Source organism: Emydura macquarii, unplaced genomic scaffold, assembly GCF_026122565.2.
Source record: "Emydura macquarii macquarii isolate MOO-44397 ecotype Brisbane River unplaced genomic scaffold, CSIRO-AGI_Emac_v2 contig_1043, whole genome shotgun sequence".
NCBI lineage: Eukaryota > Metazoa > Chordata > Testudines > Chelidae > Emydura > Emydura macquarii.
Window position 1 is genome coordinate 2,059,678 of NW_027131180.1, and position 23,555 is coordinate 2,083,232.

Genomic DNA, 23,555 nt, shown 5'->3' on the forward strand with positions numbered 1-23,555 from the left:
ATGTTAAAGATTACCTTTTTAGTATCTTAATTATTGAGATGCTTAAAAGTAAATACACTTGGGGTTGATTGATTTTTTTTTTTTAAATCAGCAAGCAGGAAATCTTAATTTAAATAATCACCAATTCTTAATTTTGTTTTCCATATGTATTTTTTTAGTTATTTTCCTAAAGAAAGGTTGATTCTCATTGAATAGTAAACCATTAAAACATGTTAATTAGCAACCTGTTATAGTCTTTACACTAAATTAGGTACTTTTTGCTAATCAGCTAGATATGCTATATTTGTGCATGTTAATGTAAGCAATTATCTAGCTTAACATATGCTTAATCAGATTCTGAAGTCTTACAGTTTTTATGTTGGAAAATGGTGATATATTTCTTATTAACTAGATTGATTTTTTTTTCCTTGTGATTTGTGTTTAAGCTGAATTTGAATGTAAATTGGAATTCAATTAAATGGCACGAAAACAGCATTTAAAATTTGTTTTTATAAGTTAAATAAAAACTACCGTAAATGTGCTGCATACAGAAGAAAAAAGTTGACCCACACTGATTATACTGTACAACAACTGTATGACTTTAAACTAACCATTACATGTACTGCACTACTTCAAGCTCAGCAGACTACATCCACAGATACAGTTTTATGTAATGCAAATGCGCAGGATGTAGAACCTAAGAGTATTAGATGGATAGCTCCTGGACAGTAGGTAGGGAAATTCAAGGAATGCAAGCTGTTACTAACAGGTAGGTAAATACAGAAGTGCTGGGGGTAATAATTATAGGCTGCAAAGCCAGGGATGAAAGCCTGAAAGAGTAGTAATTGAATGTACCATGCTTAATATTTGCTTAATGATTTTATCCTCTACATCTAGCTGTGTAATAGACTTTTTCCTTCTCCAATGTTCTAGTTCTATCTTCGAGTGATTGCTCATATGCATTCCAATGTAGGTGTGTGCGCGCCCCGTGCACAGATTCCCGGAACTTTTTTCCCTAGCAAGCCCTGCATGGCCAGCTCAGGCGCCCCCTGGAGTGCCGCGCTCATATCGCGGTATAAAGGGCGCTGCTGGCTCCGCGGGTCCCCAGTTCCTTCTTTCCGCCTGTGACGGTTGCTGGAACTATCGCCTCTTGCTGCGTGCAAGTAGCTCATTCCCTAGTTATTTACTGGTTTCAAGTTTGTTGTTATAGTTGTTATACCGTTAGTTTAGTTGAAGTTGTAGTGTTAAGTTAGAACCCCGGACGGGGTTCCTTCTACGGGAGTCATGCTGGGCTCCACTGGCTTTAAGAACTGTGTCTTGTGCACTAAAGCCTTTCCTATCAGTGACCCGCATGACCGCTGTCTCCGGTGCCTTGGAGAAGAACACCGTCGAGACAAGTGCAGAATATGCAAGTCCTTTAAGCCTCGCACCCAAAAGGAGAGGGACGCGAGGCTAAAGGCAATCCTCATGGAGTCGGCGCTCCGTCCAGCCTCTGAGCCGTCCCGGTCTCCGTCGGCACCGAGTGTGTCGTCGGTGCGGAGCGCCCCCCCACCGGCACCGCTTTCGGCACCGCAGCGGGTCTCGAAGGGGCCGAAGAAGTCGGCACGGCCCCTGGCCGCACCGGAGATCTCCCCCCGGCCCTCGCAGGGCGGCGGGAGTACGGAGACGCCCCAGCCAAGGGCCGTGGAGTCTACTCCGGCACCGGGGTCTCCGCGCGGGTTGCCTCCCCCGACTCCTGGGGGTGGGGGAGTGCACCCGCAAGGGCCGTCGACGCCGGAGGCGTTTACTGCGGCACGAGCCCTCATGGCCATGCCTATGCCTCCGTCCCCCCCTCGGCCGAGGGAGAAGGGACCAGCGTCTCGAGGCAAACCCGCGCTGGGTGGTCTCGGTGGTTGGAGACGTTCCCAATCCAAGTCTCCTTCCAGACGGTCACGGAGGGTGGAGAGCGTCGGCTCCCCTCCGAGCTCCGACTCTAGGTCATCGAGCGACTCGGCACCGCGGCACCGTGGGCGGTCCCGAGTCCGTCGCCGGAGCCGTGGGTCCAGCTCCAAGGTCAGCAGGGACCGGAATTCGGGCTCGCACTCTTCGGTGCGGAGCCCGTCCCGGCACCGCTCCAGGTCGCCGTCGGTCGTCTCGAAAGGTCCAGAGACTCCGATGGCCCCGGCACCGAGGCCGGCCCCGGCACCGATGGGGCCGGCACCGATTGGGCCGGCACCGACATCGGGGCGACTGGACTCCCCTCAGCGTCGCCATCGTCGGCACCGCTCTCGGTCCCGAGGGGGTAAGCGGCATCGCAAGTCCTCTCGCCGCAGGGGCAGGTCTGGTACATCGTCATCGTCGTCCCCGACCTCCTCGTATCGCCGGCACCGCAGACGTCGGCACCGGTCCACGTCGTCCTCGTCGGACCGCTCCACGCGTCGGCGACATAAGCGACGCACGGGGGGCTCCAGCGACAAGAAGGCGGTGCGGCTGCATCAGCCTTCCCTGCAGGCCCCCGGGTGGACCCAGGGGCCTTGGCAGTGGCCGTATTGGGGACCTTGGAATGCCCCTATGCCCCAGGGCTCGGTGTCACTTCAATCGGTGGTGGCCCCCCCCAGTACCCCCGGCCCCGAATGCTCAAGAGCAGGGTTCGGAGGATTCGGACCCAGGGGAGGGACCCTCCACTGCACCCCTACCTTTCTCTTCCTCATCATCGCCTGATGAGGCAGCAGCCAGGGACCGTAAGGGGCCCCTGTTTGATTTCAGGGCCCATCAAGACCTCCTAAAGAGGGCTGCTGAGAACTTGGGCATGGAGTTTAAGCTCATGTCCGAGGAGGAGGACCCCCTCTTTGGGCCCTCGAGCTCTGTGGGACCCTCACGGGCGACCTTGCCAGTACATGACAATGTCATGAAGATCGCGAGGAAACTCTGGCAGACCCCCTCCTCCCTGCCCTCCACTTCCAAGGGGGTAGAACGGAAATATTATGTCCCCAAGGAACCATTTGAGTTCCTCTACAACCACCCCGTGCCAAGCTCCCTGGTGGTCGATGCGGCCAACCAGAGGGACTGTCAGGGGAACCAGGGTAGCACTCCTAAGGGTAAGGAGGGCCGTAAGTTGGACTTATTTGGGAGGAAGATCTACTCTACTGCGGCGCTGCAGTTTAGAGTAGCGAACCACCAGGCCCTCTTTGGGAAATACAATAAGAACCTGTGGGCCTCAATGCAGAGGTTTGCCTCCCAGCTGCCCCCTGACCAGGAGGCAGATTTCTCCACTAACCTCCAGGAGGGGGCCGCGGTGGCTACCGCTGCGCTACAATCGGCTAGCGACGCGGCGGATACCGCCAGTAGGGCAATGGCCTCGGCGGTTGTGATGTGCCGCTGCTCGTGGCTTCAGGCTTCTGGCCTCACCCAAGAGGTTCAGCAGGCCATTCAAGACTTGCCGTTTGATGGCCTGGGTCTGTTTTCGGAGAAGACAGACGACAAACTCCACGCACTCAAGGACTCTCGGGCCACCCTGAAGTCACTTGGGTTGTATACCCCCCAGGCCTCCAGACAGCAGTCCAGACCTCAGGCCCAGAGGCAACCACCACCCCCGCCCAGGCCGGCTCCTCGACCCGCCCAGCAGAGGAGGGGTCGTGAGCGCTACCGCGGTCCCAGCAGAGGAGGCCGCCAGGGGTCCTCTGCGGGGGGCCAGCAGGGGCCTGCAAAAGGGGGTAATTCTAATAAACGTTTTTGACCCAGAGCAGGAGGGTGGTACTCTTCCTTCTCTCTGGGATCTTGGCCGGCCGTTTGCGGATAGGCTTCGCCCTTTCCTTATAGAATGGGAAGCCATTACTACGGACCGGTGGGTCCTGGAGGTGATTGCCAAGGGGTACACCCTCCAGCTCACAGCCTCCCCCCCCAACACCCCTCCGAGGCTGTCCCCCATTGGGGATCCGGCCTCGGTTCAACTCCTAGTGCAGGAGATCGAGTCACTCCTCGTGCTGGGGGCGGTGGAGGAAGTCCCAGTGCCCGAGGAGGGCCGGGGATTTTATTCTAAATATTTCTTAATCCCCAAGGCGAAGGGAGGCCTTAGGCCCATTTTGGACCTACGTCGCCTAAATAAGTATATTAGGCGTGTTAAGTTTCGTATGGTCTCCCTCGCCACAATTATTCCGGTCCTTGACCCAGGGGATTGGTATGCCGCCCTTGACTTGAAGGATGCATACTTCCACATCTCAATATTACCGGCCCATAGGCGGTTTTTGAGGTTTGTGGTAGCGGGACGCCATTATCAGTTTCGGTCCCTACCCTTTGGGCTCTCCTCAGCACCTAGGGTGTTTACTAAATGTATGGCCGTGGTGGTGGCCCACCTGCGCTGTAGAGGTGTTCAAATCTTCCCCTACTTGGATGACTGGTTGATCAGGGGGAAGTCGAGTTCACATGTGCGACATAGTCTGCTCCTCACACGCGAATTGTGTACTAGACTGGGGTTGCTTATTAATGAGCAAAAGTCCACACTTGCTCCGGTGTAATGTATAGAGTTTATTGGAGCCAGGCTGGATGCGGTACAAGCCAGAGCCTTCCTCCCTCAAGCGAGGTTTGAGGCGATGGCAGCCATCATATCTGATCTCCACCTGTCCCCCATGACGACAGCCAGGCACTGCCTGCAGCTGTTGGGACATATGGCGGCTTCTACATATGTAGTAAGACTGGCACGATTGAAGCTTAGACCTCTCCAGACGTGGTTAGCTTCGGTGTACGTACCGCACAGGCATTCTCTAACTAGAATGGTCCTGGTTCCCCCACAGGTGCTGTCGTCCCTCGATTGGTGGAGGGACCCGAGGGAAGTGATGATGGGCGTCCCCTTCAGAGAGTTTACCCCATCTGTGACGCTCATCACAGACGCATCCGATCGGGGATGGGGAGCCCACATTTCTCACGACCAGGGCACCCAGGGGCTTTGGTCACCGGAGGAGAGAGCTCTGCACATCAACGTACGCGAGCTCAGAGCGGTCCGATTGGCCTGCAAGGCCTTCCTCCAATTCCTGAGGGGCAGGGTAGTCCAAGTCCTCACGGACAATACGGCAGCCATGTTCTATGTGAACAGGCAGGGAGGGGCACGCTCCTCGGCACTCTGCCAGGAAGCTATTCACCTCTGGGACTTCGCGGTGAGACACGGGTTTCATTTATCTGCCTCTCACCTCCCGGGGGTACGAAACAGCGAGGCGGACCGCCTCAGCAGATCTTTTTCTCCCCGCCACGAATGGTCCTTACACCAGGACGTAGTGGCTTTCATCTTCCAACGGTGGGGTACTCCCCGTCTGGACCTGTTCGCTACAGCGGAGAACAGGAAATGCCCGAGGTTTTGCTCGCTCAGGGGTCACGAGCCGGGCTCTCTGTCCGATGCCTTTTTGGTTCCCTGGACAGGGGATTTAATGTATGCATTCCCCCCGTCCCGCTCCTGCCCCAAGTTCTCCTCAAGATCAAGAGGGACAGGGCGAACATCATCCTGATCGCCCCAGTGTGGCCGAGACAGCACTGGTACAGCATGCTGCTCGACCTCTCCATCACCGAACCGATTCCGCTACCCAGACGGTGCGACCTGATCTCCCAGGACCATGGGAGATTGTTACACCCCGACCTGGACTCCCTCCACCTCACCGCCTGGAGACTCTGTGGCTGACGGAGGGAGAGAGAGCCTGTTCCATGCAGGTTCAACAGGTCCTCCTGGGCAGCAGGAAGCCGTCCACGCAACTAACATATAAAGCTAAGTGGCGGAGGTTTTCGGGGTGGGCAGAAGAGAGAGGGCTACACCCAAGCCTATCCCCTATACAGGCTATCTTGGAGTACTTGCTGCAGCTTAAACTGCAGGGCCTGGCTTTGGCCTCCCTCAAGGTACACCTAGCGGCCATCTCGGCCTTCCACCAACCCATGGAGGGCCGCTCCCTATTCTCTCACCCCATGTCGGTGAGGTTCCTTAAAGGGGTGGAGAGGACTTTCCCTCAGGTGCGGGACCCGGTGCCACCCTGGGACCTCAACTTGGTCCTCAACGGGCTGATGGGCCACCCCTTCGAGCCCTTAGCTACATGCTCCCTTCTCCTTTTATCATGGAAGGTAGCCTTCCTGGTGGCTATCACCTCGGCCAGAAGGGTCTCCGAACTGAAGGCGTTAACCTCGGAGCCCCCCTACACGGTTTTTTATAAGGATAAGGTCTGGCTGAGGCCTCACCCGGCTTTTATGCCTAAGGTGGTGTCTCAGTTCCACTGTAACCAGGACATTTTCCTTCCTGTGTTCTTTCCAAAACCCCATGGGTCGGAGGAGGAAAGGAGAGGACATTCGCTGGATGTCAGGCGAGCCTTGGCCTTCTATCTCGAGAGGACCAAGCCTTTCCGGAAGTCGACACAGCTCTTCGTAGCTGTGGCGGATAGGATGAAGGGCTCACCTGTCTCCACCCAGCGCATCTCCAAGTGGATTACTGCCTGCATTAAAGCATGCTATGAGCAGGCAAGGGTACCCCTCCCAGGTGCGGTAAGAGCACACTCCATTAGGGCCCAGGCCTCTTCCGCAGCCTTTCTGGAGCGGGTTCCCCTGCAGGACATCTGCAGGGCAGCGACCTGGTCGTCAGTCCATACGTTCATGTCGCATTACGCCATCGTGGAACAAGCGAGGGAGGATGCAGGGTTCGGCAGAGCCGTGCTGTCAAAAGCAGGTCACCGATAACTCCTACCCACCTCCAAGGTATGGCTACGCAATCACCTACATTGGAATGCATATGAGCAATCACTCGAAGATAGAAAACAAGGTTACTTACCAGTAACTGTTGTTCTTCGAGATGTGTTGCTCATATCCATTCCAAACCCACCCCCGTCCCCACTGTCGGAGTTGGCAGAAAGAAGGGACTGGGGACCCGCGGAGCCAGCAGCGCCCTTTATACCGCGATATGAGCGCGGCACTCCAGGGGGCGCCTGAGCTGGCCATGCAGGGCTTGCTAGGGAAAAAAGTTCCGGGAATCTGTGCACGGGGCGCGCACACACCTACATTGGAATGGATATGAGCAACACATCTCGAAGAACAACAGTTACTGGTAAGTAACCTTGTTTTACTGTTCCCAGGCTAATTCAGTCTTTTGAATTGTTTGTGTGCTATACATATGCAGTGCTCTGGTTTCTTCTGAAATCAGAACTTGCAGTTTTCCCCCTTATTTTATGGTTTTTAAATTTTTTGAGTATATAACGTGCATTAAGGAAAAAAGTCACCAATACCCTAAGCTGGTTGCAATATGCTATTTCTAATTACATAACTTAAATTCCAAATTAATCAAAGCTTCATTGGCACACCAATATCCTTGTTTCTGCATGACAGTGCTGAGCAGATATGTCTGCCTGACTGCATACTTTTCCTGAACAAGAGGGCACAAAATAAATGGGACTGTAGGTGTAACTGGCTAGGGATTTGTCCATCAGTGCTCTTCAGGAAAGCTGTGAAATATGTGTAGAGGCAATCTATTGTTCCTCTCAGGTCCGAATTGCCAACTAGAGTTGAAAGACTCCAAAGGGAGCTGTGTCTGGGGTCTGATCCATAGCCCACCAAAATCAATGGGAGGCTTTCTATTGATTTCATTGGGGTTTGAATCAGGTTCCTGTGGTTAAGAATTATCCAGACAAGATGTATGTCTGGAGGGTGGGTGCAGCAAAGGTAGTAAAATTTGAATAAAGCTTCATTTGTCTTTTTTTTTCTCTCCTGAAAAATTTGCATGTTGTTGTTTTCAACATAAAATGTTAATAATAGTATATAATAAAAGTAATAATAATAGTGAGGATTTTTGTAAACATTTAATAATGTTCTGTGAGTTAATTTTTTTCATTACGCTTTTAAACAAGATGGGTTTTGTATTTTTCTAAGATTGGCAGGAGGCTCTATTGTACCAGGAATACATTACGAAAAATGGTAGAAATTAGATTGTATTTTGCATTCTTTTTATAGCTGTGATTTACGTAGTTATACTGCTCTCACAAGATTCTCAGAGTAGAATTGTTCTTTCCAATTTTTTCTTTGCATGCTATTCCATTCCACAGCTTCATCATTCCTTTAGACAATTCAGAGGCTGAATACAGCACTAGAGAATCCTAGTATTGTGCAGTATGATCTTGTACCACTAGGTGGAGACTGGTGACTAATGTTGACTAGCAACTTCTCAGCACACTAGTCCATGGAAGGGTTTTGCATGAGAGAATTTTGAGAATGTATTTGCATTAACAACAGTGTTAGAACAGACCTGCCTCGTTGCAGGGTTGTTTTTATATTGTAGATGGTTATGGAAAACAGTTTGAAAACAGAGGATTGGATTTTTAACGTGGCTAATAGTTGTGGTAGTAGTAACTTTGTGGCTTTTTAATCTCAGAATATCCTTGACATGTGTACAGCACATGAAAAGTATTCTGTTTCTCCTCAGATGCTCAACTTGCACCCTTTGGTTCTTATAATCTCACTATTTCTTCAGTCATCATAGTTTTTTAGCGTACACAGGACCTGAATCTCCAGTGCAAAAAGCAAGCCAACAACTCCCCCCCAGCATGTGGGATGGGTGGAGACCCTTTCATTGCTGTATATATCATAAAGAAGCAAAAGGGGCCTGAAGGCTTACTACTGAGCATAGTCTCATTGATCTGAATAGGACTTAATGAGGTACTAAGGGTTTAAAGGGTTGGCCCATAGTGTAATTACTTTTTTATTGTCCCTTCTCCCTCTGAAGCAGAGATGTGAATTGATTTGCCAAAGGCTACATGGCTTGGGCTTCATCCTATGAGGTGCTCAGTACCTTCATCTATTATTACAGCCAGTGGCAGTTGAGAGAGCTCAGGAACTTGAAGGATAGAGCCCTAAGTCAGTGACCAATCTTAGAACTTGGGATCTCCTGACTAAATCCCATATGGTCATTCTTTCCAGCCCTCACTATTTACAATGCTCTTTGGCCACGTTTTTGCTTCATGCAGGGTAAAATATCCTTTTCTTCAAGGTATAGGGTAGGATTTTCAAAATTGCCTAAGACACGTAGGTGCATAAGTCCCACTCCTAAATCACTTTTAAGTGCTTTTGAAAATCCCACGCAGAGTTGTCATGACTGCCTCAAATTTTCCTTTTTGCATGCTGTCCAAACCTGTTGGAAGGTTCTCTAGCAGCTGATGGATGATGGCTCTTTTATTATCAGTCATTTGCTGTTTTGTATAGCCCAACCATTTTTACTGATAGCCACTATTCTTGACACCAGATACTTGCCCTGGCAATCTAACCTTCTGAGCCTATTATCTTGAGCTTGTTTATGAAATGAAAACTTTAAAAATATTTTTGTACAGGAGCTGCACTTCCTTGTCTGGGTCATCTTTCCCGTCCAGATAAAAATGTTCAGAATGTTTATGGTGGGTTTTTGTGCATTCCACAAACTACTGTTGTGAGGATCAGATTTCTTCCCCCACGCCTCCATCTATCACGTTGCTGCTTCCCAACCACTGTCCAATATAATAAGTCTACCCTTGTAGATTCTTCAGACCCCTTGGGCCATTGCCTCATAGCTGCTCTCCTCTTTTGCCTTTTTTTTATGTAAATTGGAACCTCAACAGAAGTGGCAGGATTCTCCCTGACTGCAAAAGTAAAGCAGACCTGTGTGTGTGTAATTTCTTGTCAGTTTGTTCTTTCAAAATTCTCCTGATCAGTCCTACTTCTTTGAGTGATGGTCCCTATGTGTATTCCACACATGGGTACAAATGTGCATCATGTGGAATACAGATAGGGACCACACATCTTGAGAACCTCTCATTTCTTTGTGTTACTCCAAATTGAATTGTATTTTCATAAAACAATGGAGAGTCCTCCTTTGTACCCAGTCAGTTCCATTACCTCTTGCTAACTGTCTCCCCCACCAGATAGATAGATACACTTACTTAGCCAAAATGATTTTCTGTCATGCTCTAGAATAGATACCTTCTGACTCTTAGGGTATGTCTTCACTGATGGCAGCAAATTTGCCACTGTCAGATCAATCGATCCAGATCGATTGAGCGGTCAGTGAAGACCTGCTCGATCGCTCCGGAAATCGACGCGTTAAAACCACCCCCTCAAGTGGCACAGCGAAGACGTCATGTAGAAGAGACGTTACGAAGTCGACGGGAGTTATTCAAGCTACTCTGCGCAACTTGTGTAACTCCCGTCGACTGCCATCGAATTTCCAGGTAAGTGTAGACCTGGCCTTAGTCATGCTGAAATATAAAAGGGAAAGAATATTAGCCAAATACAACTGCTACCCATGTCCTAGTCCCATGTAATAAAAGAGCTATTGCTATTACCCTTCCTTTTTTCCTTGTAGCAGGTAAGCTTGGTGGTGGTGGTGTACGCTCATGTGACAGAAAAAAGGAGACAGATTATTTTAAAATACGAAGTGGGGAATTATTTATACTAGTATTGTGTATGTGGTGGCAATTTAACTGGAGCTGGCTGAAGGTTTTTGAGTTACTTTTCTTGGAGGTGTGGTGGGGCAGGGTACATAAGAAAAGGATAGACTTTTCACAAAAAGTTTTGTGTCTCTCTCTATTTAATATTCATAGTGCAATAGTGCTTTGAGCCAGCCTGGTTGTAGCTGGGCATATAATAAATGATAGCTTCTGTCCCAAAGAGCTTACAGTCTCTAAAAAGTGAGACCATTTACTTTTGAGGAAAGGCATTGACTATGAAAGGTATAAGTATTCTAATCCATGTAAGAATGCTCGGGATGTTTAAATCTTACTGTGTAGAAATATACAGTCTTTTTTACAACACAAGTAAGCTTACTTAAAATTCCCCATGTCTAATATTTTTGGGAGTTCCAAATCATGTTAGGCACTCTCTTATTTAGAAAGCTGCAGAGCTACCTCACTATGACACCTATAAAGAAAAAGGCAAAAAACCAATATCAATTGGGAAAACTTCCCTCAAGACTGCTAAAGTACAGTATAGAAAATACTTCTTCAACTCTTTGGTATGCTGAAAGCTTCCGCTGAAGAAAAAGGGGGAAAATTAAGGGTGTGATTCTGATCTCACATATAACCCTATCGTCAACTTGTTTAAACCTCATTAAACTCGGTAGAAGTGAGATAGAATGCAGCTTCTGGTCTTTGTCTAAAATTGCCCATTACTGGAATACAAAATGGCTAGATGGAAGAAAAAGTGTGTTGCTACACTTTTGAATTGTGTTCCTTAAACATACACTAATTTTTAACTATTTCCCATGACTGAAGATGGTCATTTGTGTGTTGCAGTCTTGATCCCTGTCTGAATAATTTCAATGGTGCAGGAACATCTCCTAAATTTGCTCTAACTTGGCATCATAACTGCAACCTAGAAATAATCTAAGTGAAGACTTTTGCTACAATTGATTAAACCATTCTAGTTGTCTGTCAGCTGTTAGTGATAGGGGGACGTCTTTGGATAATTTGTTTGATTATTGGAATAAACGTATCTAAATTTTCTAGGCAGTGTTTCGTTTTGTTTTGGTTTTGGTTTTCACCTGTTAAATAAAAGTAGGCAACTACTTTGAAACTAAAGCAATATAAAACCTACATTTCTGTATGTCAGTTCAAAGAGGGTGTTAAAAATACTGTAAAGTGGAATGTGTCTGACCGCTCTTAGGGCAAATCTTGATTTGAGGAGTGGGAGTTTGTGGGTTTGACAAAATGTAGAAATTACACACTGAAGTGTTTTGTTGTTCTCTCCTGTAATTTGTTTGCCACAACGTCTATAGTGATTCCTCTGTCATATATGAAGACAGGAGAAGGGATAGAACACTAAGATGACAGTCTGGGAAACTAGTCTATAGATATATAATTTTTGTGTGTCATTGTGTACCTTATTGGTCTCACCATTAAACTTCCTCCATAATGGTGGTATGTTCCATAAATTACCGAGGGCTATTTTCTATTTGTGAATCTTAAATTACACACACAAGCTGTTTTGGTACGCTCTCGTTCAATTTGATGTCAAAACAAAATTATATGGTTGGTAAAGGACAGCTGAACCAAATAACCACTGCAGTCCCCTGGATAATAATAGGTTACTAAACGAGTACTACAGTAGTCTCTTCAGTGTAGAGCTTTATACAGTCATGCTAAGTTAGTGCCCGATACTTACCATTTATAAATCTCTTCTTTTTCATTTCCTGATACCTATGGAATTCATAAACCAGTTCAGAAATAAGTATGAAACTTTGCAGTGTGATGTGTGCAATCTTGGGCCACGTAAGCAAGTGTGCATTTGTAAATGAAATATTATTTCAGTTTAATGAACACTATTATCCAACTCTTTGACGTTTCCGCAAACTAAAAGTGAGCATCTTATGGGTAAAAGATTATATTTAAAAAGAATACTTTGTAAGACAGAAAGCTTTCTTCCCCCCCATCCACAAAACTACACTAAATTCAAAAGGTCAAGGAACAAAAAAATAAGAGGGATGACATTGCTCCCTATTTCCCTTCCAAACTCCGCTGAACACTTTTTCAGGTTTGTTTCAAATATACCTCAGTGGAGAGGATCCTGGTAATAGTAGGAAGCAAAGAAAACTTTTTCATACCTTTTCTTTCCCAAAGTCAAAAAAGACAGGCTTGCTCTCTGGTTGTTATCTGGGCTACCGCTTGGAAGAAATGGTCTTGAAAGAAACGGCTCAACTGTACTAGATTAAATATTGGATCTGGTTGGTTCAGTCTGCTCTCATTACGTGTGTATCTGTTGTTCAGGTTCATTTTTTGTCTGTGTCCTAAAACAAGCTTACATTGTTAGGCTATTTTAAAAAATTTAGAAGCTGTCTTGGAAGAAAGAACACGATAGTAAAATGTTCACTGGTATATTAAGTAATGTCTATTCTCAAAGAACAAAACTCTGTAATGCTTTAGCAAAGCATAGCATACACAAGAATATTGTGTGTGAAAGATTATTTGAAAGTGCTGCATTAATTACTTCTGTGTTGTTATCATTAAAGTCATTAAAATAACTTGATTCTTGCCTTCAGATGAGGACTTTTAGAATACCCAATAAAGGGTGACATTTAAGTCTTTAGAATGAGAACCAGATATATCTAGCAGTGATAGCATTTCTTGTCTTTCCAGTCAGGTACAAATCATGCAAGCTGTCTGGAGGGGGGAAAAAAAGATATCTTGTCTGGATATAGAGATTTTTTTTTAAAATTAAACAACTCCAAAAGTTTCCCAAGACAAACTCTGCTTAAGCAAAAGCAATTTCTTTCAATTTGTTACCTTAGGCTTTTCTGCCTTTGTCTCTTTTCCATGCAAGTTTAAGACGATTTAAAGATCAAAAGCAATACGTCTTCTACTGTTGTGATGAGAAGGTTTTGGGGCATGTAATGAGAAGGCCTTTGTAGAAAGTATGAAGCTGGTGCTGATTGTTGAATTATCCAGTTTTTTACTTCAAAGTTTTGAAAGATTAGAATACAGCTTAGTGTCTGCTTAATGAAGACTCTTACGTTATTAAGTTTAATGGTCTATTTTGAGATCTAAAATAAATAGTGATGATGTTGAGTCTTAGATCTTCTCATGAACATGTTTTTAGGGACTTTTGCTCAGACATTACCTCAGTAGGATATGATTATACTGTTACATGTAAATTCCTTTGTTTTTTGTCTGCTGTGGTAAATGTGATGTATCCATTAGAAATTACAAAATGGAAAAAAGCTATTGTTGCTACTGAAAGTAAAGGTGGAGATCTGCTAGTTCGTGCTTCTGCATCTAGTGATGGAGGTCTGCAAAATATACGTTTTACTCCTGCCACATAAAGCTAAGGGGAATTGCCTTTTGTTTAAGTGACATAGGCATGTAACTTTTCTGTCTTTTTAGATAGAAGGTTGGTTGTTCCAGTCCTCATCTAGATAGCTGATAACCATATCTACTTACCTCTGTGGTCCTGGGGCATTACAGCTGTCTCCTGCTTCACCAGCTACACAGAATATTCTGCATCTATGACATGCCATAGCAGAATTAATCACATTTGTAATTGGACTTAGTCCTAGGATCAATGTCTCCTACACAGAAAACAAAAGTTGAAATGATCTAGCAACAGGGGACATACACTGGTGATAACTTCATTCTTCTCCTTTTACCATAATGTTATTTTGTCCCAAATTGTGACTGTGAATAAATAACTTGTAAAGTAGCTTTCTCTTGGTCGAGTAAGTTATCAGCTCGCATGTTAGGAAAAAAACATAGTTTTAAAATCCACTTTCACTTTCCTCAGTTATTTCCTTTGTGTTTTTGAGAACTTATCTGATGTAACTTTAAAAAAAAAAAGAGGGGCAAAGAGTGGGAATAGCAGAGTATAGCTGATAAGGAAAAACAGACTTTCATAATTCAATGGGAAATGGTTAGTCCTTGTTGTTAAGCTGTAGTGGAGCCAATGGAGTTTTGCTATGCGAGAGAGAGAAGGATAAGGTACTAGGAACCTATATTTGGGTGGCTTGCAAACCACAGAGCTGCACTCTGCATGGGCTCCCTGTGCCTCGCTGCAGAGTTGGCAGAATCCAGGGAAGGAGCAAGTAAGGGAGCAGTGTCTGCATCTGTATAGATCACCTGACATTATGATTTGGGGGAGGATAGGGGGATATGGCTGAGGATGCTGTCGTGATTTCGGAGCAGGTTTGCAAATCTGGAGGAAGGATTCATCTCCTTCTAACCCACCTTGAAATGGTGTGCGTGCGTGTGTGTGTATATATAAGGTTTATTGCCAGCGTGTGCATTGTCACATGAAGAGTTCCAGCTCAGGCTTTACTGTTCATTGTTCTTTCACTGGATTTTTTTGTATTTCATACAAGTCAAAGTCCTATATAGCAGCATTTGTTCCTTGAAGAAGGAACACCTCTTAAAGTATGCCCCATGATCCCCCACACACTGTGCTAATATTTTATTTACAGTTGTAGTCCCTTGCAGCAGAGGTAAAATTTTACTGAGCTGATCCCAAAGATTAGAGATCTCAAATTTACTTTTAGCAAGACGGTGCCCATAAAGATTTCTTGTATTACTTTATTGAGGAGAAAACTGAGTAAAACAAAAACTTAGCATTTATCTTCTGTGTAACTCATAACAAAAGGGAATTTTCTTAACCAAGAGCTGTAATGCTCCAAGACCTCAGCAGACAAGCCAAACCTAATCTCATTTTATTTTGGTTTTTAGCTCTTAGTGCGTCAACAGATGACATTTCAAGCAATGTTTTCTTAAATTTTCTTTGAATTAAGAGTATTTTTGAAATATAAAGTGCCCTTAGATACTCCAATGATGAATGCTAACATAAGAGCCCAGGCGTAAGATTGATTTGAGGAATAAAGGGAGTGTTTTCTAGCGTGGAATAACTAAGCATACTACTAGGGCATAAGTCTGTAAAGAACCAATAGTCTTTTTGTGATAGACCATTTTCTTAGATGTTCCTCTAAAATAGAACATACATGTTTTGGAGAAAGTTGCTGGTTGTTTGAGACAATAGAGATCCTGAATTAGTTCCCCAGTTGATTTTTCCCTTACAGGGATGTGCTAAATGGGGCTCCTGAAAACCTTTTGGTAAAATGCTGGCACAACCAAATTGAAATGAAGATTTCCTTGTTTCTGATGGAGCCTTTGGGTCTGCTAAACTATCCTTGCCATATGATTTATCTCTGGGAGTCATAAAAATACTTCTTGAAGAACCCTTTAAAAATAAAGGGAAAATAATCTAGAACTCTGGAATGAGCAGATTGCACCAAATGTATCTGTCTCTCAAAGGAGGAAATACCTCCTAGACTATAAGGTCAGAAGGGACAATATGATCATCTAGTCGGATGTCCTGCACAATGCAGGCCACAGTACCTCACCCACCCACTTCTGTAATAAATCTCTAACCTATGACTGAGTTATTGATGTCCTCAAACCATGGTTTAGAAACTTTAAGGTACAGCGAATCCACCAGCAAGTGAGTCGGTGCCCCATGCTACAGAGGAAGGCGAAAAACCCCCAGAGCCTTTGCCAAGCTGCCCTGGAGGGGGAAGGGGTGGGGAATTCTGACCTGTTCTGAATCTTCATTCCATATACCTTCAACGGATACAAGCTTGTGCTGTACTGTCAATTTAGTCAGTATATCTTTCAGGAACAAAATATAAACATTTCCAGCACATATAACTGAATAAGTTTGTTTACCAAGTAACATTACATCCTTTCCTGGTTAAAATGATGAGAGAGCATGTTTTTGTTTAATTGGGAAAACAGATGAACTGCAAGTATGTATACGTGCTTAAATAGGAAATTTTTCTGGAAGCACTTTGTTAAAATATTAGCAGAGCATCCACTGTTTCAGAATTGGTTGTCTTGCCTTCAGTTCTAGAAGTAGTACCAAAATCCACAAGTGGGATGACTATCATGGAACAAATGACAAATGTTTTTGATATGCATCTCTTTCTTAGACTTGCAGTTACCATCTAAAATAATAGCCTACACTGTAGACTCACCTTCTTTTCCTGAGATAGTCAGGGAGTTGATTTATCCCCAATTTTTTCCAAACCAGGTACAGAGAAGTGGCTACATGACTTCCATTAACCACTTTCTTTACATGCGGACCTCATGCCTCACTTTATCAAATGCTTGTTGAAGAGTATGATTCTTAAATCTTGGATTTTCAGTTTTTCAAGTTAGTCTCATAAAAGGGTGTATACGCCAAGAACTGCATGGAGTGTCAGGGTGGGTGGGCTGTCGTGGGATTTTATTAGTTTGTTTCTTTTGTTACTTGGAATGGAAGAATGTGATTTTTAGTTTTGTCCTTCTGTGGAGACAGTGGTGTCTTGACAGTATTCTTACAAGGGGAAATAATAGCAGGTCATTTAGATTTTACTTTTTTTTTAATCAGTAAATAATTGCTAATATATTTGGAGGGAAGAAAATCCCTGTTGGTTGTTTAGATACAAAAAAAGTACTCTTTGGGAAGCACCTGCATTTCAGTAGCATGGCACAAAGGAACTAAAGGCAAGGCAGAAATCTCTCTGGTGAATCTTTGTTGTTTCAACATACTGTTCTATGGATGAATAGATTAAACTGTTAAACATAAATTGACTCATACAACATAGTCTGGTTAAGATTTTAATTAAGAAAAATGTGATTTATAATACTGTTTACCAATGTATGGAGGCAATCATAAAGAAAATGATTATGGAGTAGATGTTTATATAAATACCATTGATGTCTGATGTAATTGGACGCACTGATGCAGTGAATGCTCCTGCTAATGAGAAGGGAGTCAGATAATCCTCTAGTACTTACAAATTCATTACAAATTGTGATTGGATAGGTATCTTTACATGAAAAGGTAAATGAGATGGAAAAACAAGTTGGTTCAGTCTTCATCTTGCATTTAACATTGAAGCACTGTGTATTAAGAAGAGCTCAAATAAGTCTTGATAGTGCATAGCAGTCAGGAATTAATCTATAAACATATTTGTGCCCATGCACCTGTAATTTTTCTTTGTTACGTTGTAACTAGGACTTGATTTTTGTTTTGTTTCTGTTTTTGTCTTCCTCTCAGGGAAACTGTATCAATCTGACTGAAGCCTTGACCCTCTATGAAGAACAGCTCAGCATGCTTTATTGCCCTGTGGAGTTCTCAAAAGAAACTGTATGTGTGCCCTCATACATGGAATTGTATCCTTGACAAATATAAAAGGTTGAGCCTGCATGATTAATAAATCAAACAAACCCAGTTTCGTTGAATTGTAATGAACTGAATAGTTCTTTTCTTTAAACAAAGCAAGGCAACAGTTTTAAGTGCCCAAATCTAAACATGTTTTGTGATGATTAAACAAGAAATGAACTACTGTAGTAGTGGTTTGTGGGGACAGGGCTTAAAGGTGCCATGGACCCCCCACTCCCATTGATGTCCCTGGGAGAGGTGCTCAGCGCTTTCCAAAATTGGGCCTCCTGTTCCTTAACTTTCCTATAAAGTTGTCAGTGGTGTTGTATGCTGTGTAGGATAAACTCATAAACTTGGGGGAATGAAAAATCCTCAAGGAGTCAGTGCTTCAACCAAGATTTTCAGGGCCCAGGCCAAGCTGTTTCTCCCCTCAAAGAAGTGTCATCCCTTCACCTTGTCTTTGTCCCTCCCCCTTGATAATTATTTCCCCACCTTTGCCTAAATAGCCACCTCCTGTGGAGAAACAGAGGAAGGACAGTCAGGAAATCTTTCCTCTGAGCTTCTTTTATGTTTTCTTTCCCCTCCCCCCTCAAGGGAAATGGTTTGAGGCATGAAAAGGCTTCCCAAGCCTTCAGCTTCATAGAAGCATCTTTGTGGTTGGCCTGCACTGGAATGGTTGCACTTGCCTTGATTATTGCAGCTCTTTCTCTGTAATCTCCCACTCCCAGTTGCCCCACACACTCACCAGATGTGCCTTCCCTAGCATTTCGATCAGTCCCACTGTCCTGTGTGTGGCAGGGCTGCTCTGGGGTAACAAACAGGTCCTGGCTCTCAGGGAGAATGGATGCCCTGTTCTCTTGCACCCTGCTTTCCTCGTCCTCATCCTCCTTGTCCACAGAGTCCTCCTAATTCATTCTGGACTGGGATTCTCCAGAGGTCGGCGCAGTGGTGGGGTCACCGCCGAGAATCGCATGCAGCTCCTCGTAAAAGCAGCATGTTTTGGGCAACAGGCCAAAAAGACTGTTAGATTCCCTGGCTTTCTGGTAAGCCTGCCTCAGCTCTTTGATCTTAACACGGCACTGCTGCGTGTGTCTGTTGTGCTGCTTCTCCAACATGCCGCGAGATATCTTGTCATAGATATCTAAATTTATTTTGCTATCTCGAAGCTGAGCCAGTACAGACCCTTTGCCCCACAGATCGATGAGATCCAAGACCTCTGGTCGACTCCATCCTGGAGCGCGTTTGGGCCGTGCAGTCCACAGCTACAAAGCTGTCTCCACGCTGTCCAAACTGGAAATGGTAATTCACAGTTTCCCAGGGACTTGATGGGTGGAGCTATTTCCTGTATGCGTGGCCCCGTTACAGCAAAGCGCAAATGTCCAGAGTGGTCAAAACAGAGCATTATGGGATACCTCCCAGAGACCAATGGCGTCGATTCACTTTGTGCTCTACCTACACTGACGCAAATGTGACCCATGGAATTCGACTTCAGTGCTACGCCACTTGCGGAGGATGACTTTTACCGCGATTTAGGTCGGTGGAACTTATGTGCCAGTGGAAACGCATACTTTAGGGGGTCGATGTAAGCGGCATTACGTCGACCTCCATTGCCAGTGTAGACCAGGCCTTAGTGTAGACAGCACAGCTACTCAATGCAAGGTATATCGACATCAGTTACATTACATAACTTGTATACGTTGCGTCAACAGAACTGCCCAGTGTAGACAAGCCCTTAGACTTTTGGTATGCATTAATGTTAACAGCATACATCTTATTCTAAATAAAGGAAAACTACATATTGAAACTAATAAATATTCCAAATAGGAATTCTGTCTGTGATCTTTTTCTGGATCACTGTGATCTGTTAGTGCTGCAGAGCAATGCACACTACTTTAATCCTAAAATTCGCTCTAGTCTTCACCTTCCCTTCCTCTTCCCATGTCACAGAGGGCATGCCTCTTTACACAGAAGTAGGTCTAATCTTCCTCATACACAGTGAATAACAGGAAACACGGAGCTCCAGAAGATCACTTCTCCAGGCCATTCAGGATATACGCTGCCTCTTCAAATCTTCTGCACAATGGAAGTGTATTGGTTTTCCTTTAGCTGGATCTCTGCACTCAGAGAAGGGGCTAGAATCTGCCTGTATCAGAATGGAATGTTGTCCTAACTGCTTTCTTCCCAGTGTACAACAAGAGGGAAACGTTATAGAGAATACCCAAGATCAAAACCAAGGAACTGTGATGGCAGTCAAATAAGAAAGGGACAGAAATGACAGGAACTAGGTTAGAAGTCATGGCAGCTGTGGAACAAATCTTTCCGTGTAAACCACAGGAAAAATCCATGACACTAAATAAGAAACATGCATATGAAGCAAAAATTTACTCCACAAAAATAGTGTGTAGCCTTAAGTGTCAGAAAGAGGTCCTATTTCCTGGGATACAGAGGGAATGGTGGGGATATTACCCATCATGTTTTTTTTTGACCTATAATAAAGAGGGTTTTTTTTAGATTTATTTGACTTTAGTTTTAAAAGTGCTTCTTTGACAATATACTACACATTTTGCTTTGTTCCTTGACTTTTTTTTTTCAGATGGGTGTTTTACACTATTTGGAAGAAGAGAACTGAAGTATGAAGATCAAGATATTCTAATCATGTGCTGCATGGAGCAGATAGGCTTGCTGCGTGCTGCATATTGGCATCTTGAACCTTTAAATTATATGCTGTAGATGATCCTGAAACTTAGTCATGCTATTGATTGTGAATTCTTTAAATGTTTTTTATTATTATTTTAATTTAAAAGCAAATGGAAAATGTATATTTTGATGAGCTAGGGTGTTATTTTTGAAAGTCAACTTAAAGATGAATTAGCAGCAAAACTATAGCTGCTGAATGCACTGAACCTTTAGAATGTGATCCTTTTTATTTTTTGTAGATCTTCACAAATTGATTAAAAAACCCCCCATCTTTAGCATTTCATTCTTGAGGGTTGTCCATGTATTTTTTTTTCTCCAGATAATAATTAACTAATAAATGATGGTGCTTTTAAAGGATGGCGGGTTTCTCTTAAGTGAACACCAGAGTGCTTCCATTTCAGAAATTGTGAAGGGCATAACTTTAAGAATACCCTATATCCTTAGTTATAAAGGGAAGAAGCTGATTTGAATTTTCATTTGTTGACTCCTTAGTTTCATTCATCATGCTGCTGTAGTCTCTTCAGCAGACAAAGCTTTGACCTGTTACCGCTTAGAATTACTTAGCCCCGTCACATTTATTACTTTGATTTTAATGTGGATTAACAGTAGGTTATAGAGGCACTTTCAGCACCATCAATTTGAAAATTAAAGCCTGTTTTCATTCCCACCACAATGTGAGATGTTGAAATGTGTAATGAGGCTTCTAGTTGGCAGACACTCCTTAGCTTTATGGCAGAACATTCTATCCATAGAGAATGAAAGTCATGTGAAAGGGAAGACAGAGAAAGTGATTTAGGTCCTGTGCATCCATATTTTGTGTGTGTTTAGAAACAAATGTATTTACTTCACTAGGTTAAACTCTGATCATATGGATTCAGGTGTTCACAGTGACGCTAATTCAGGCTTAGGACTAGCCATTGTACTTGTTGATAAGGTAAAATTCCAATGGAAGGAAGATTGCATTGTTTTTTTGTGAGGTTTTTTTTTTTAAAGAGAAAAATTCTTCCCTTCAGTATTTCTGCACACTATCTGAAATTATATTTTTGTAAAAAGCTTGCTATTTTCTGATTGCCAACTTTAAGCAGACCATTAAAAAGATCCCACCTCAGAGGAGGTAAGAAATCTTACCTTTTTATATGTCTCTGAGAGAATAAAAAGTGCACTTTTAAAAAGTGTTCCTCCCTCAGTATTCAACATCCTGGACCAGAATGAGACTATCTTTAAACACCTACGTTTCCTATATGTACTGTAGTTTGAGGCCAAGTGTTTACCCCCTAACAAATTCAGATTGTCAAAAAAACTAGATTTCCAGTTATTACTCTGAAGAAACAATAAAACTAATGTATTCCATCATATATGTCCAAACTACAAGTGAACTGTTAGCAGCCTGTGTAGAAATCCAAAATGATATTAGACATTAGTTAGAACACTTGAAAAAATCTCCTTTGCTGTTCACTTGGTGTATATTTTTATATGTATGATTATGCTATTAGAGACCACTTTAACTTGGAAAGCTACAAAAAGTTCTTTGTATTCCATGTTTTAATGTACTGCTTTAAGTGATTGCAAGCAACATTTGTTATTTTATACATCTGGGGCCAAATTATTTCTTCATTTACAGCCTGTGCAGTCCCATCAACTTTTAAAGAATAGAGTCTCTTTGTAGGAAAGTGGAAAGAGCCCTCTCCTGTTTTTGGCAGTGTCACATCTGGAGCACAGAACATCATAGTCCTCATACTGCTAGACCCTGGACAATTGTAATTGTGCATTTATGACTGAAGGCTGAAGTTTATATATGGGGTGAAAACTAAGGCCTTGATCCTGCAAACACTTAACACGTGCTTAGCTTCACATGCATGAATAGTACCATTGACTTGGTTGTAATTACTCATGTGAGTAATGTTAAGTGTGCATGCATGGACGCACATAGGATTGAGACTTAAGGTAGCCTTTGTCTTGGTGGTGTTTGGAGTTGTTCTAGACCCCCACCTCCCAAGCTTGTGAATTAGAACATGATCTAATACAGTTGATGGGTTTGCAGCACCAAGACTAGTGCTTTGTTTTGCATAGATACATGGAATTAGAGCTGTTTGAGAATGGAAGGATCCTGTGAAATCAATCCCTAGAGTGTTCCCTGAGTGCAAGGAGTCCTGAATTGGTGGTTGATGGGGAGGTGAGATGGAGCATTGTTTTGATCAATACATAGGACCTCCTCCCAATCTTTTTCTCTTAATTTGATAATTATGAAAAGAGGGTGGAGAGTGTGACTATTTTGTTTTGGAGTGTTTTTATGTAGACTTTCTTAAAGGGATAGCCGTAGTAGAAAACAAACTGGCAAACACTGAACGCTGCTATATTTTTTCTTTACATTACTACTTGCCGAATAGATTCTGAAGAAATGTTTAAAGCACTGTCATTCGTTATTTGTTATTGCTGTAGTGTAAACTTAAAATCAGGTTCATGTGTGTGTGTTCTGAGAATTTCAGATGAAACTTGCGATAGTTGAACAACACTTTACACTTCAAGCCAGTTGGGACATGGTTACAAGTGCCTCACTACACATGGAAACAGATATTGAAAAATGGTTGACCTTATTTTTAATTCTTTGCACTAAATGCTGCTTCCACCTAGAAATGTGATTAAATATTTTAAAACTTGATTGATAGTAATTTGACTGTGCTGAAAGAAGACTGCTGGCATTGTATCTACTGCACCTGTGCAGTGCACATGTTAAAATAAAGGTACACTGTTATTACCTGTTTGATTGAATTGTTAAATTCACTTGTGGATTCCCGTATTCAATGTTAAAGACCATGCAACTGTCTCATGTGGTGACCATCAACATGTCTCCATTCTTTTCCAATCCCCACCAAATATATATGCACAATATTGTTGTTTTGTGTCCTTTTATTGAGACATTAAAGGAGCTTTTTTCTGTCTCTCATGATTGTTCAGTAATGTAAGGAATTTCTTTTATATCACCCAAGAATATGCTAGGTACTTTATAGTCCCTGCCCTGAACTGCTTACAGCAAAATTTCCAGTCTGCCATGGGATGGGGAAACAAAACAACAGGAGTGGTCAGGTCATGGGTTACAATAATATTGAAAACTTGATATTGGCAGTGGCAAGTGCACAACTGAATTTATTTATACTTATATAATTTGAACTCCTTATATGAGAAATTGCAGAAGTGAGTTTTTGGGAGGGATTTAAATGGAAGTTGAGGGTATGTATGTATGCTGA

The 23,555-nt window shown here is 43.6% G+C and overlaps 1 protein-coding gene across 2 annotated transcripts in view; it reads left to right on the top strand.

Annotated features, from left to right (window-relative positions):
- The window catches only part of SMS (spermine synthase), a 76,653-nt gene extending 53,588 nt beyond the window's left edge, over positions 1-23,065 (top strand). For both annotated transcript variants that reach the window (XM_067545028.1, XM_067545029.1), the window contains exons 10-11: positions 17,509-17,624; positions 20,207-23,065. In XM_067545028.1, the coding sequence (XP_067401129.1) occupies positions 17,509-17,624; positions 20,207-20,249 (159 nt within the window). In that variant the 3' untranslated portion in view covers positions 20,250-23,065. The remainder of the gene's footprint in view (positions 1-17,508; positions 17,625-20,206) is intronic.
- The last annotated feature ends 490 nt before the right edge of the window (positions 23,066-23,555 follow it).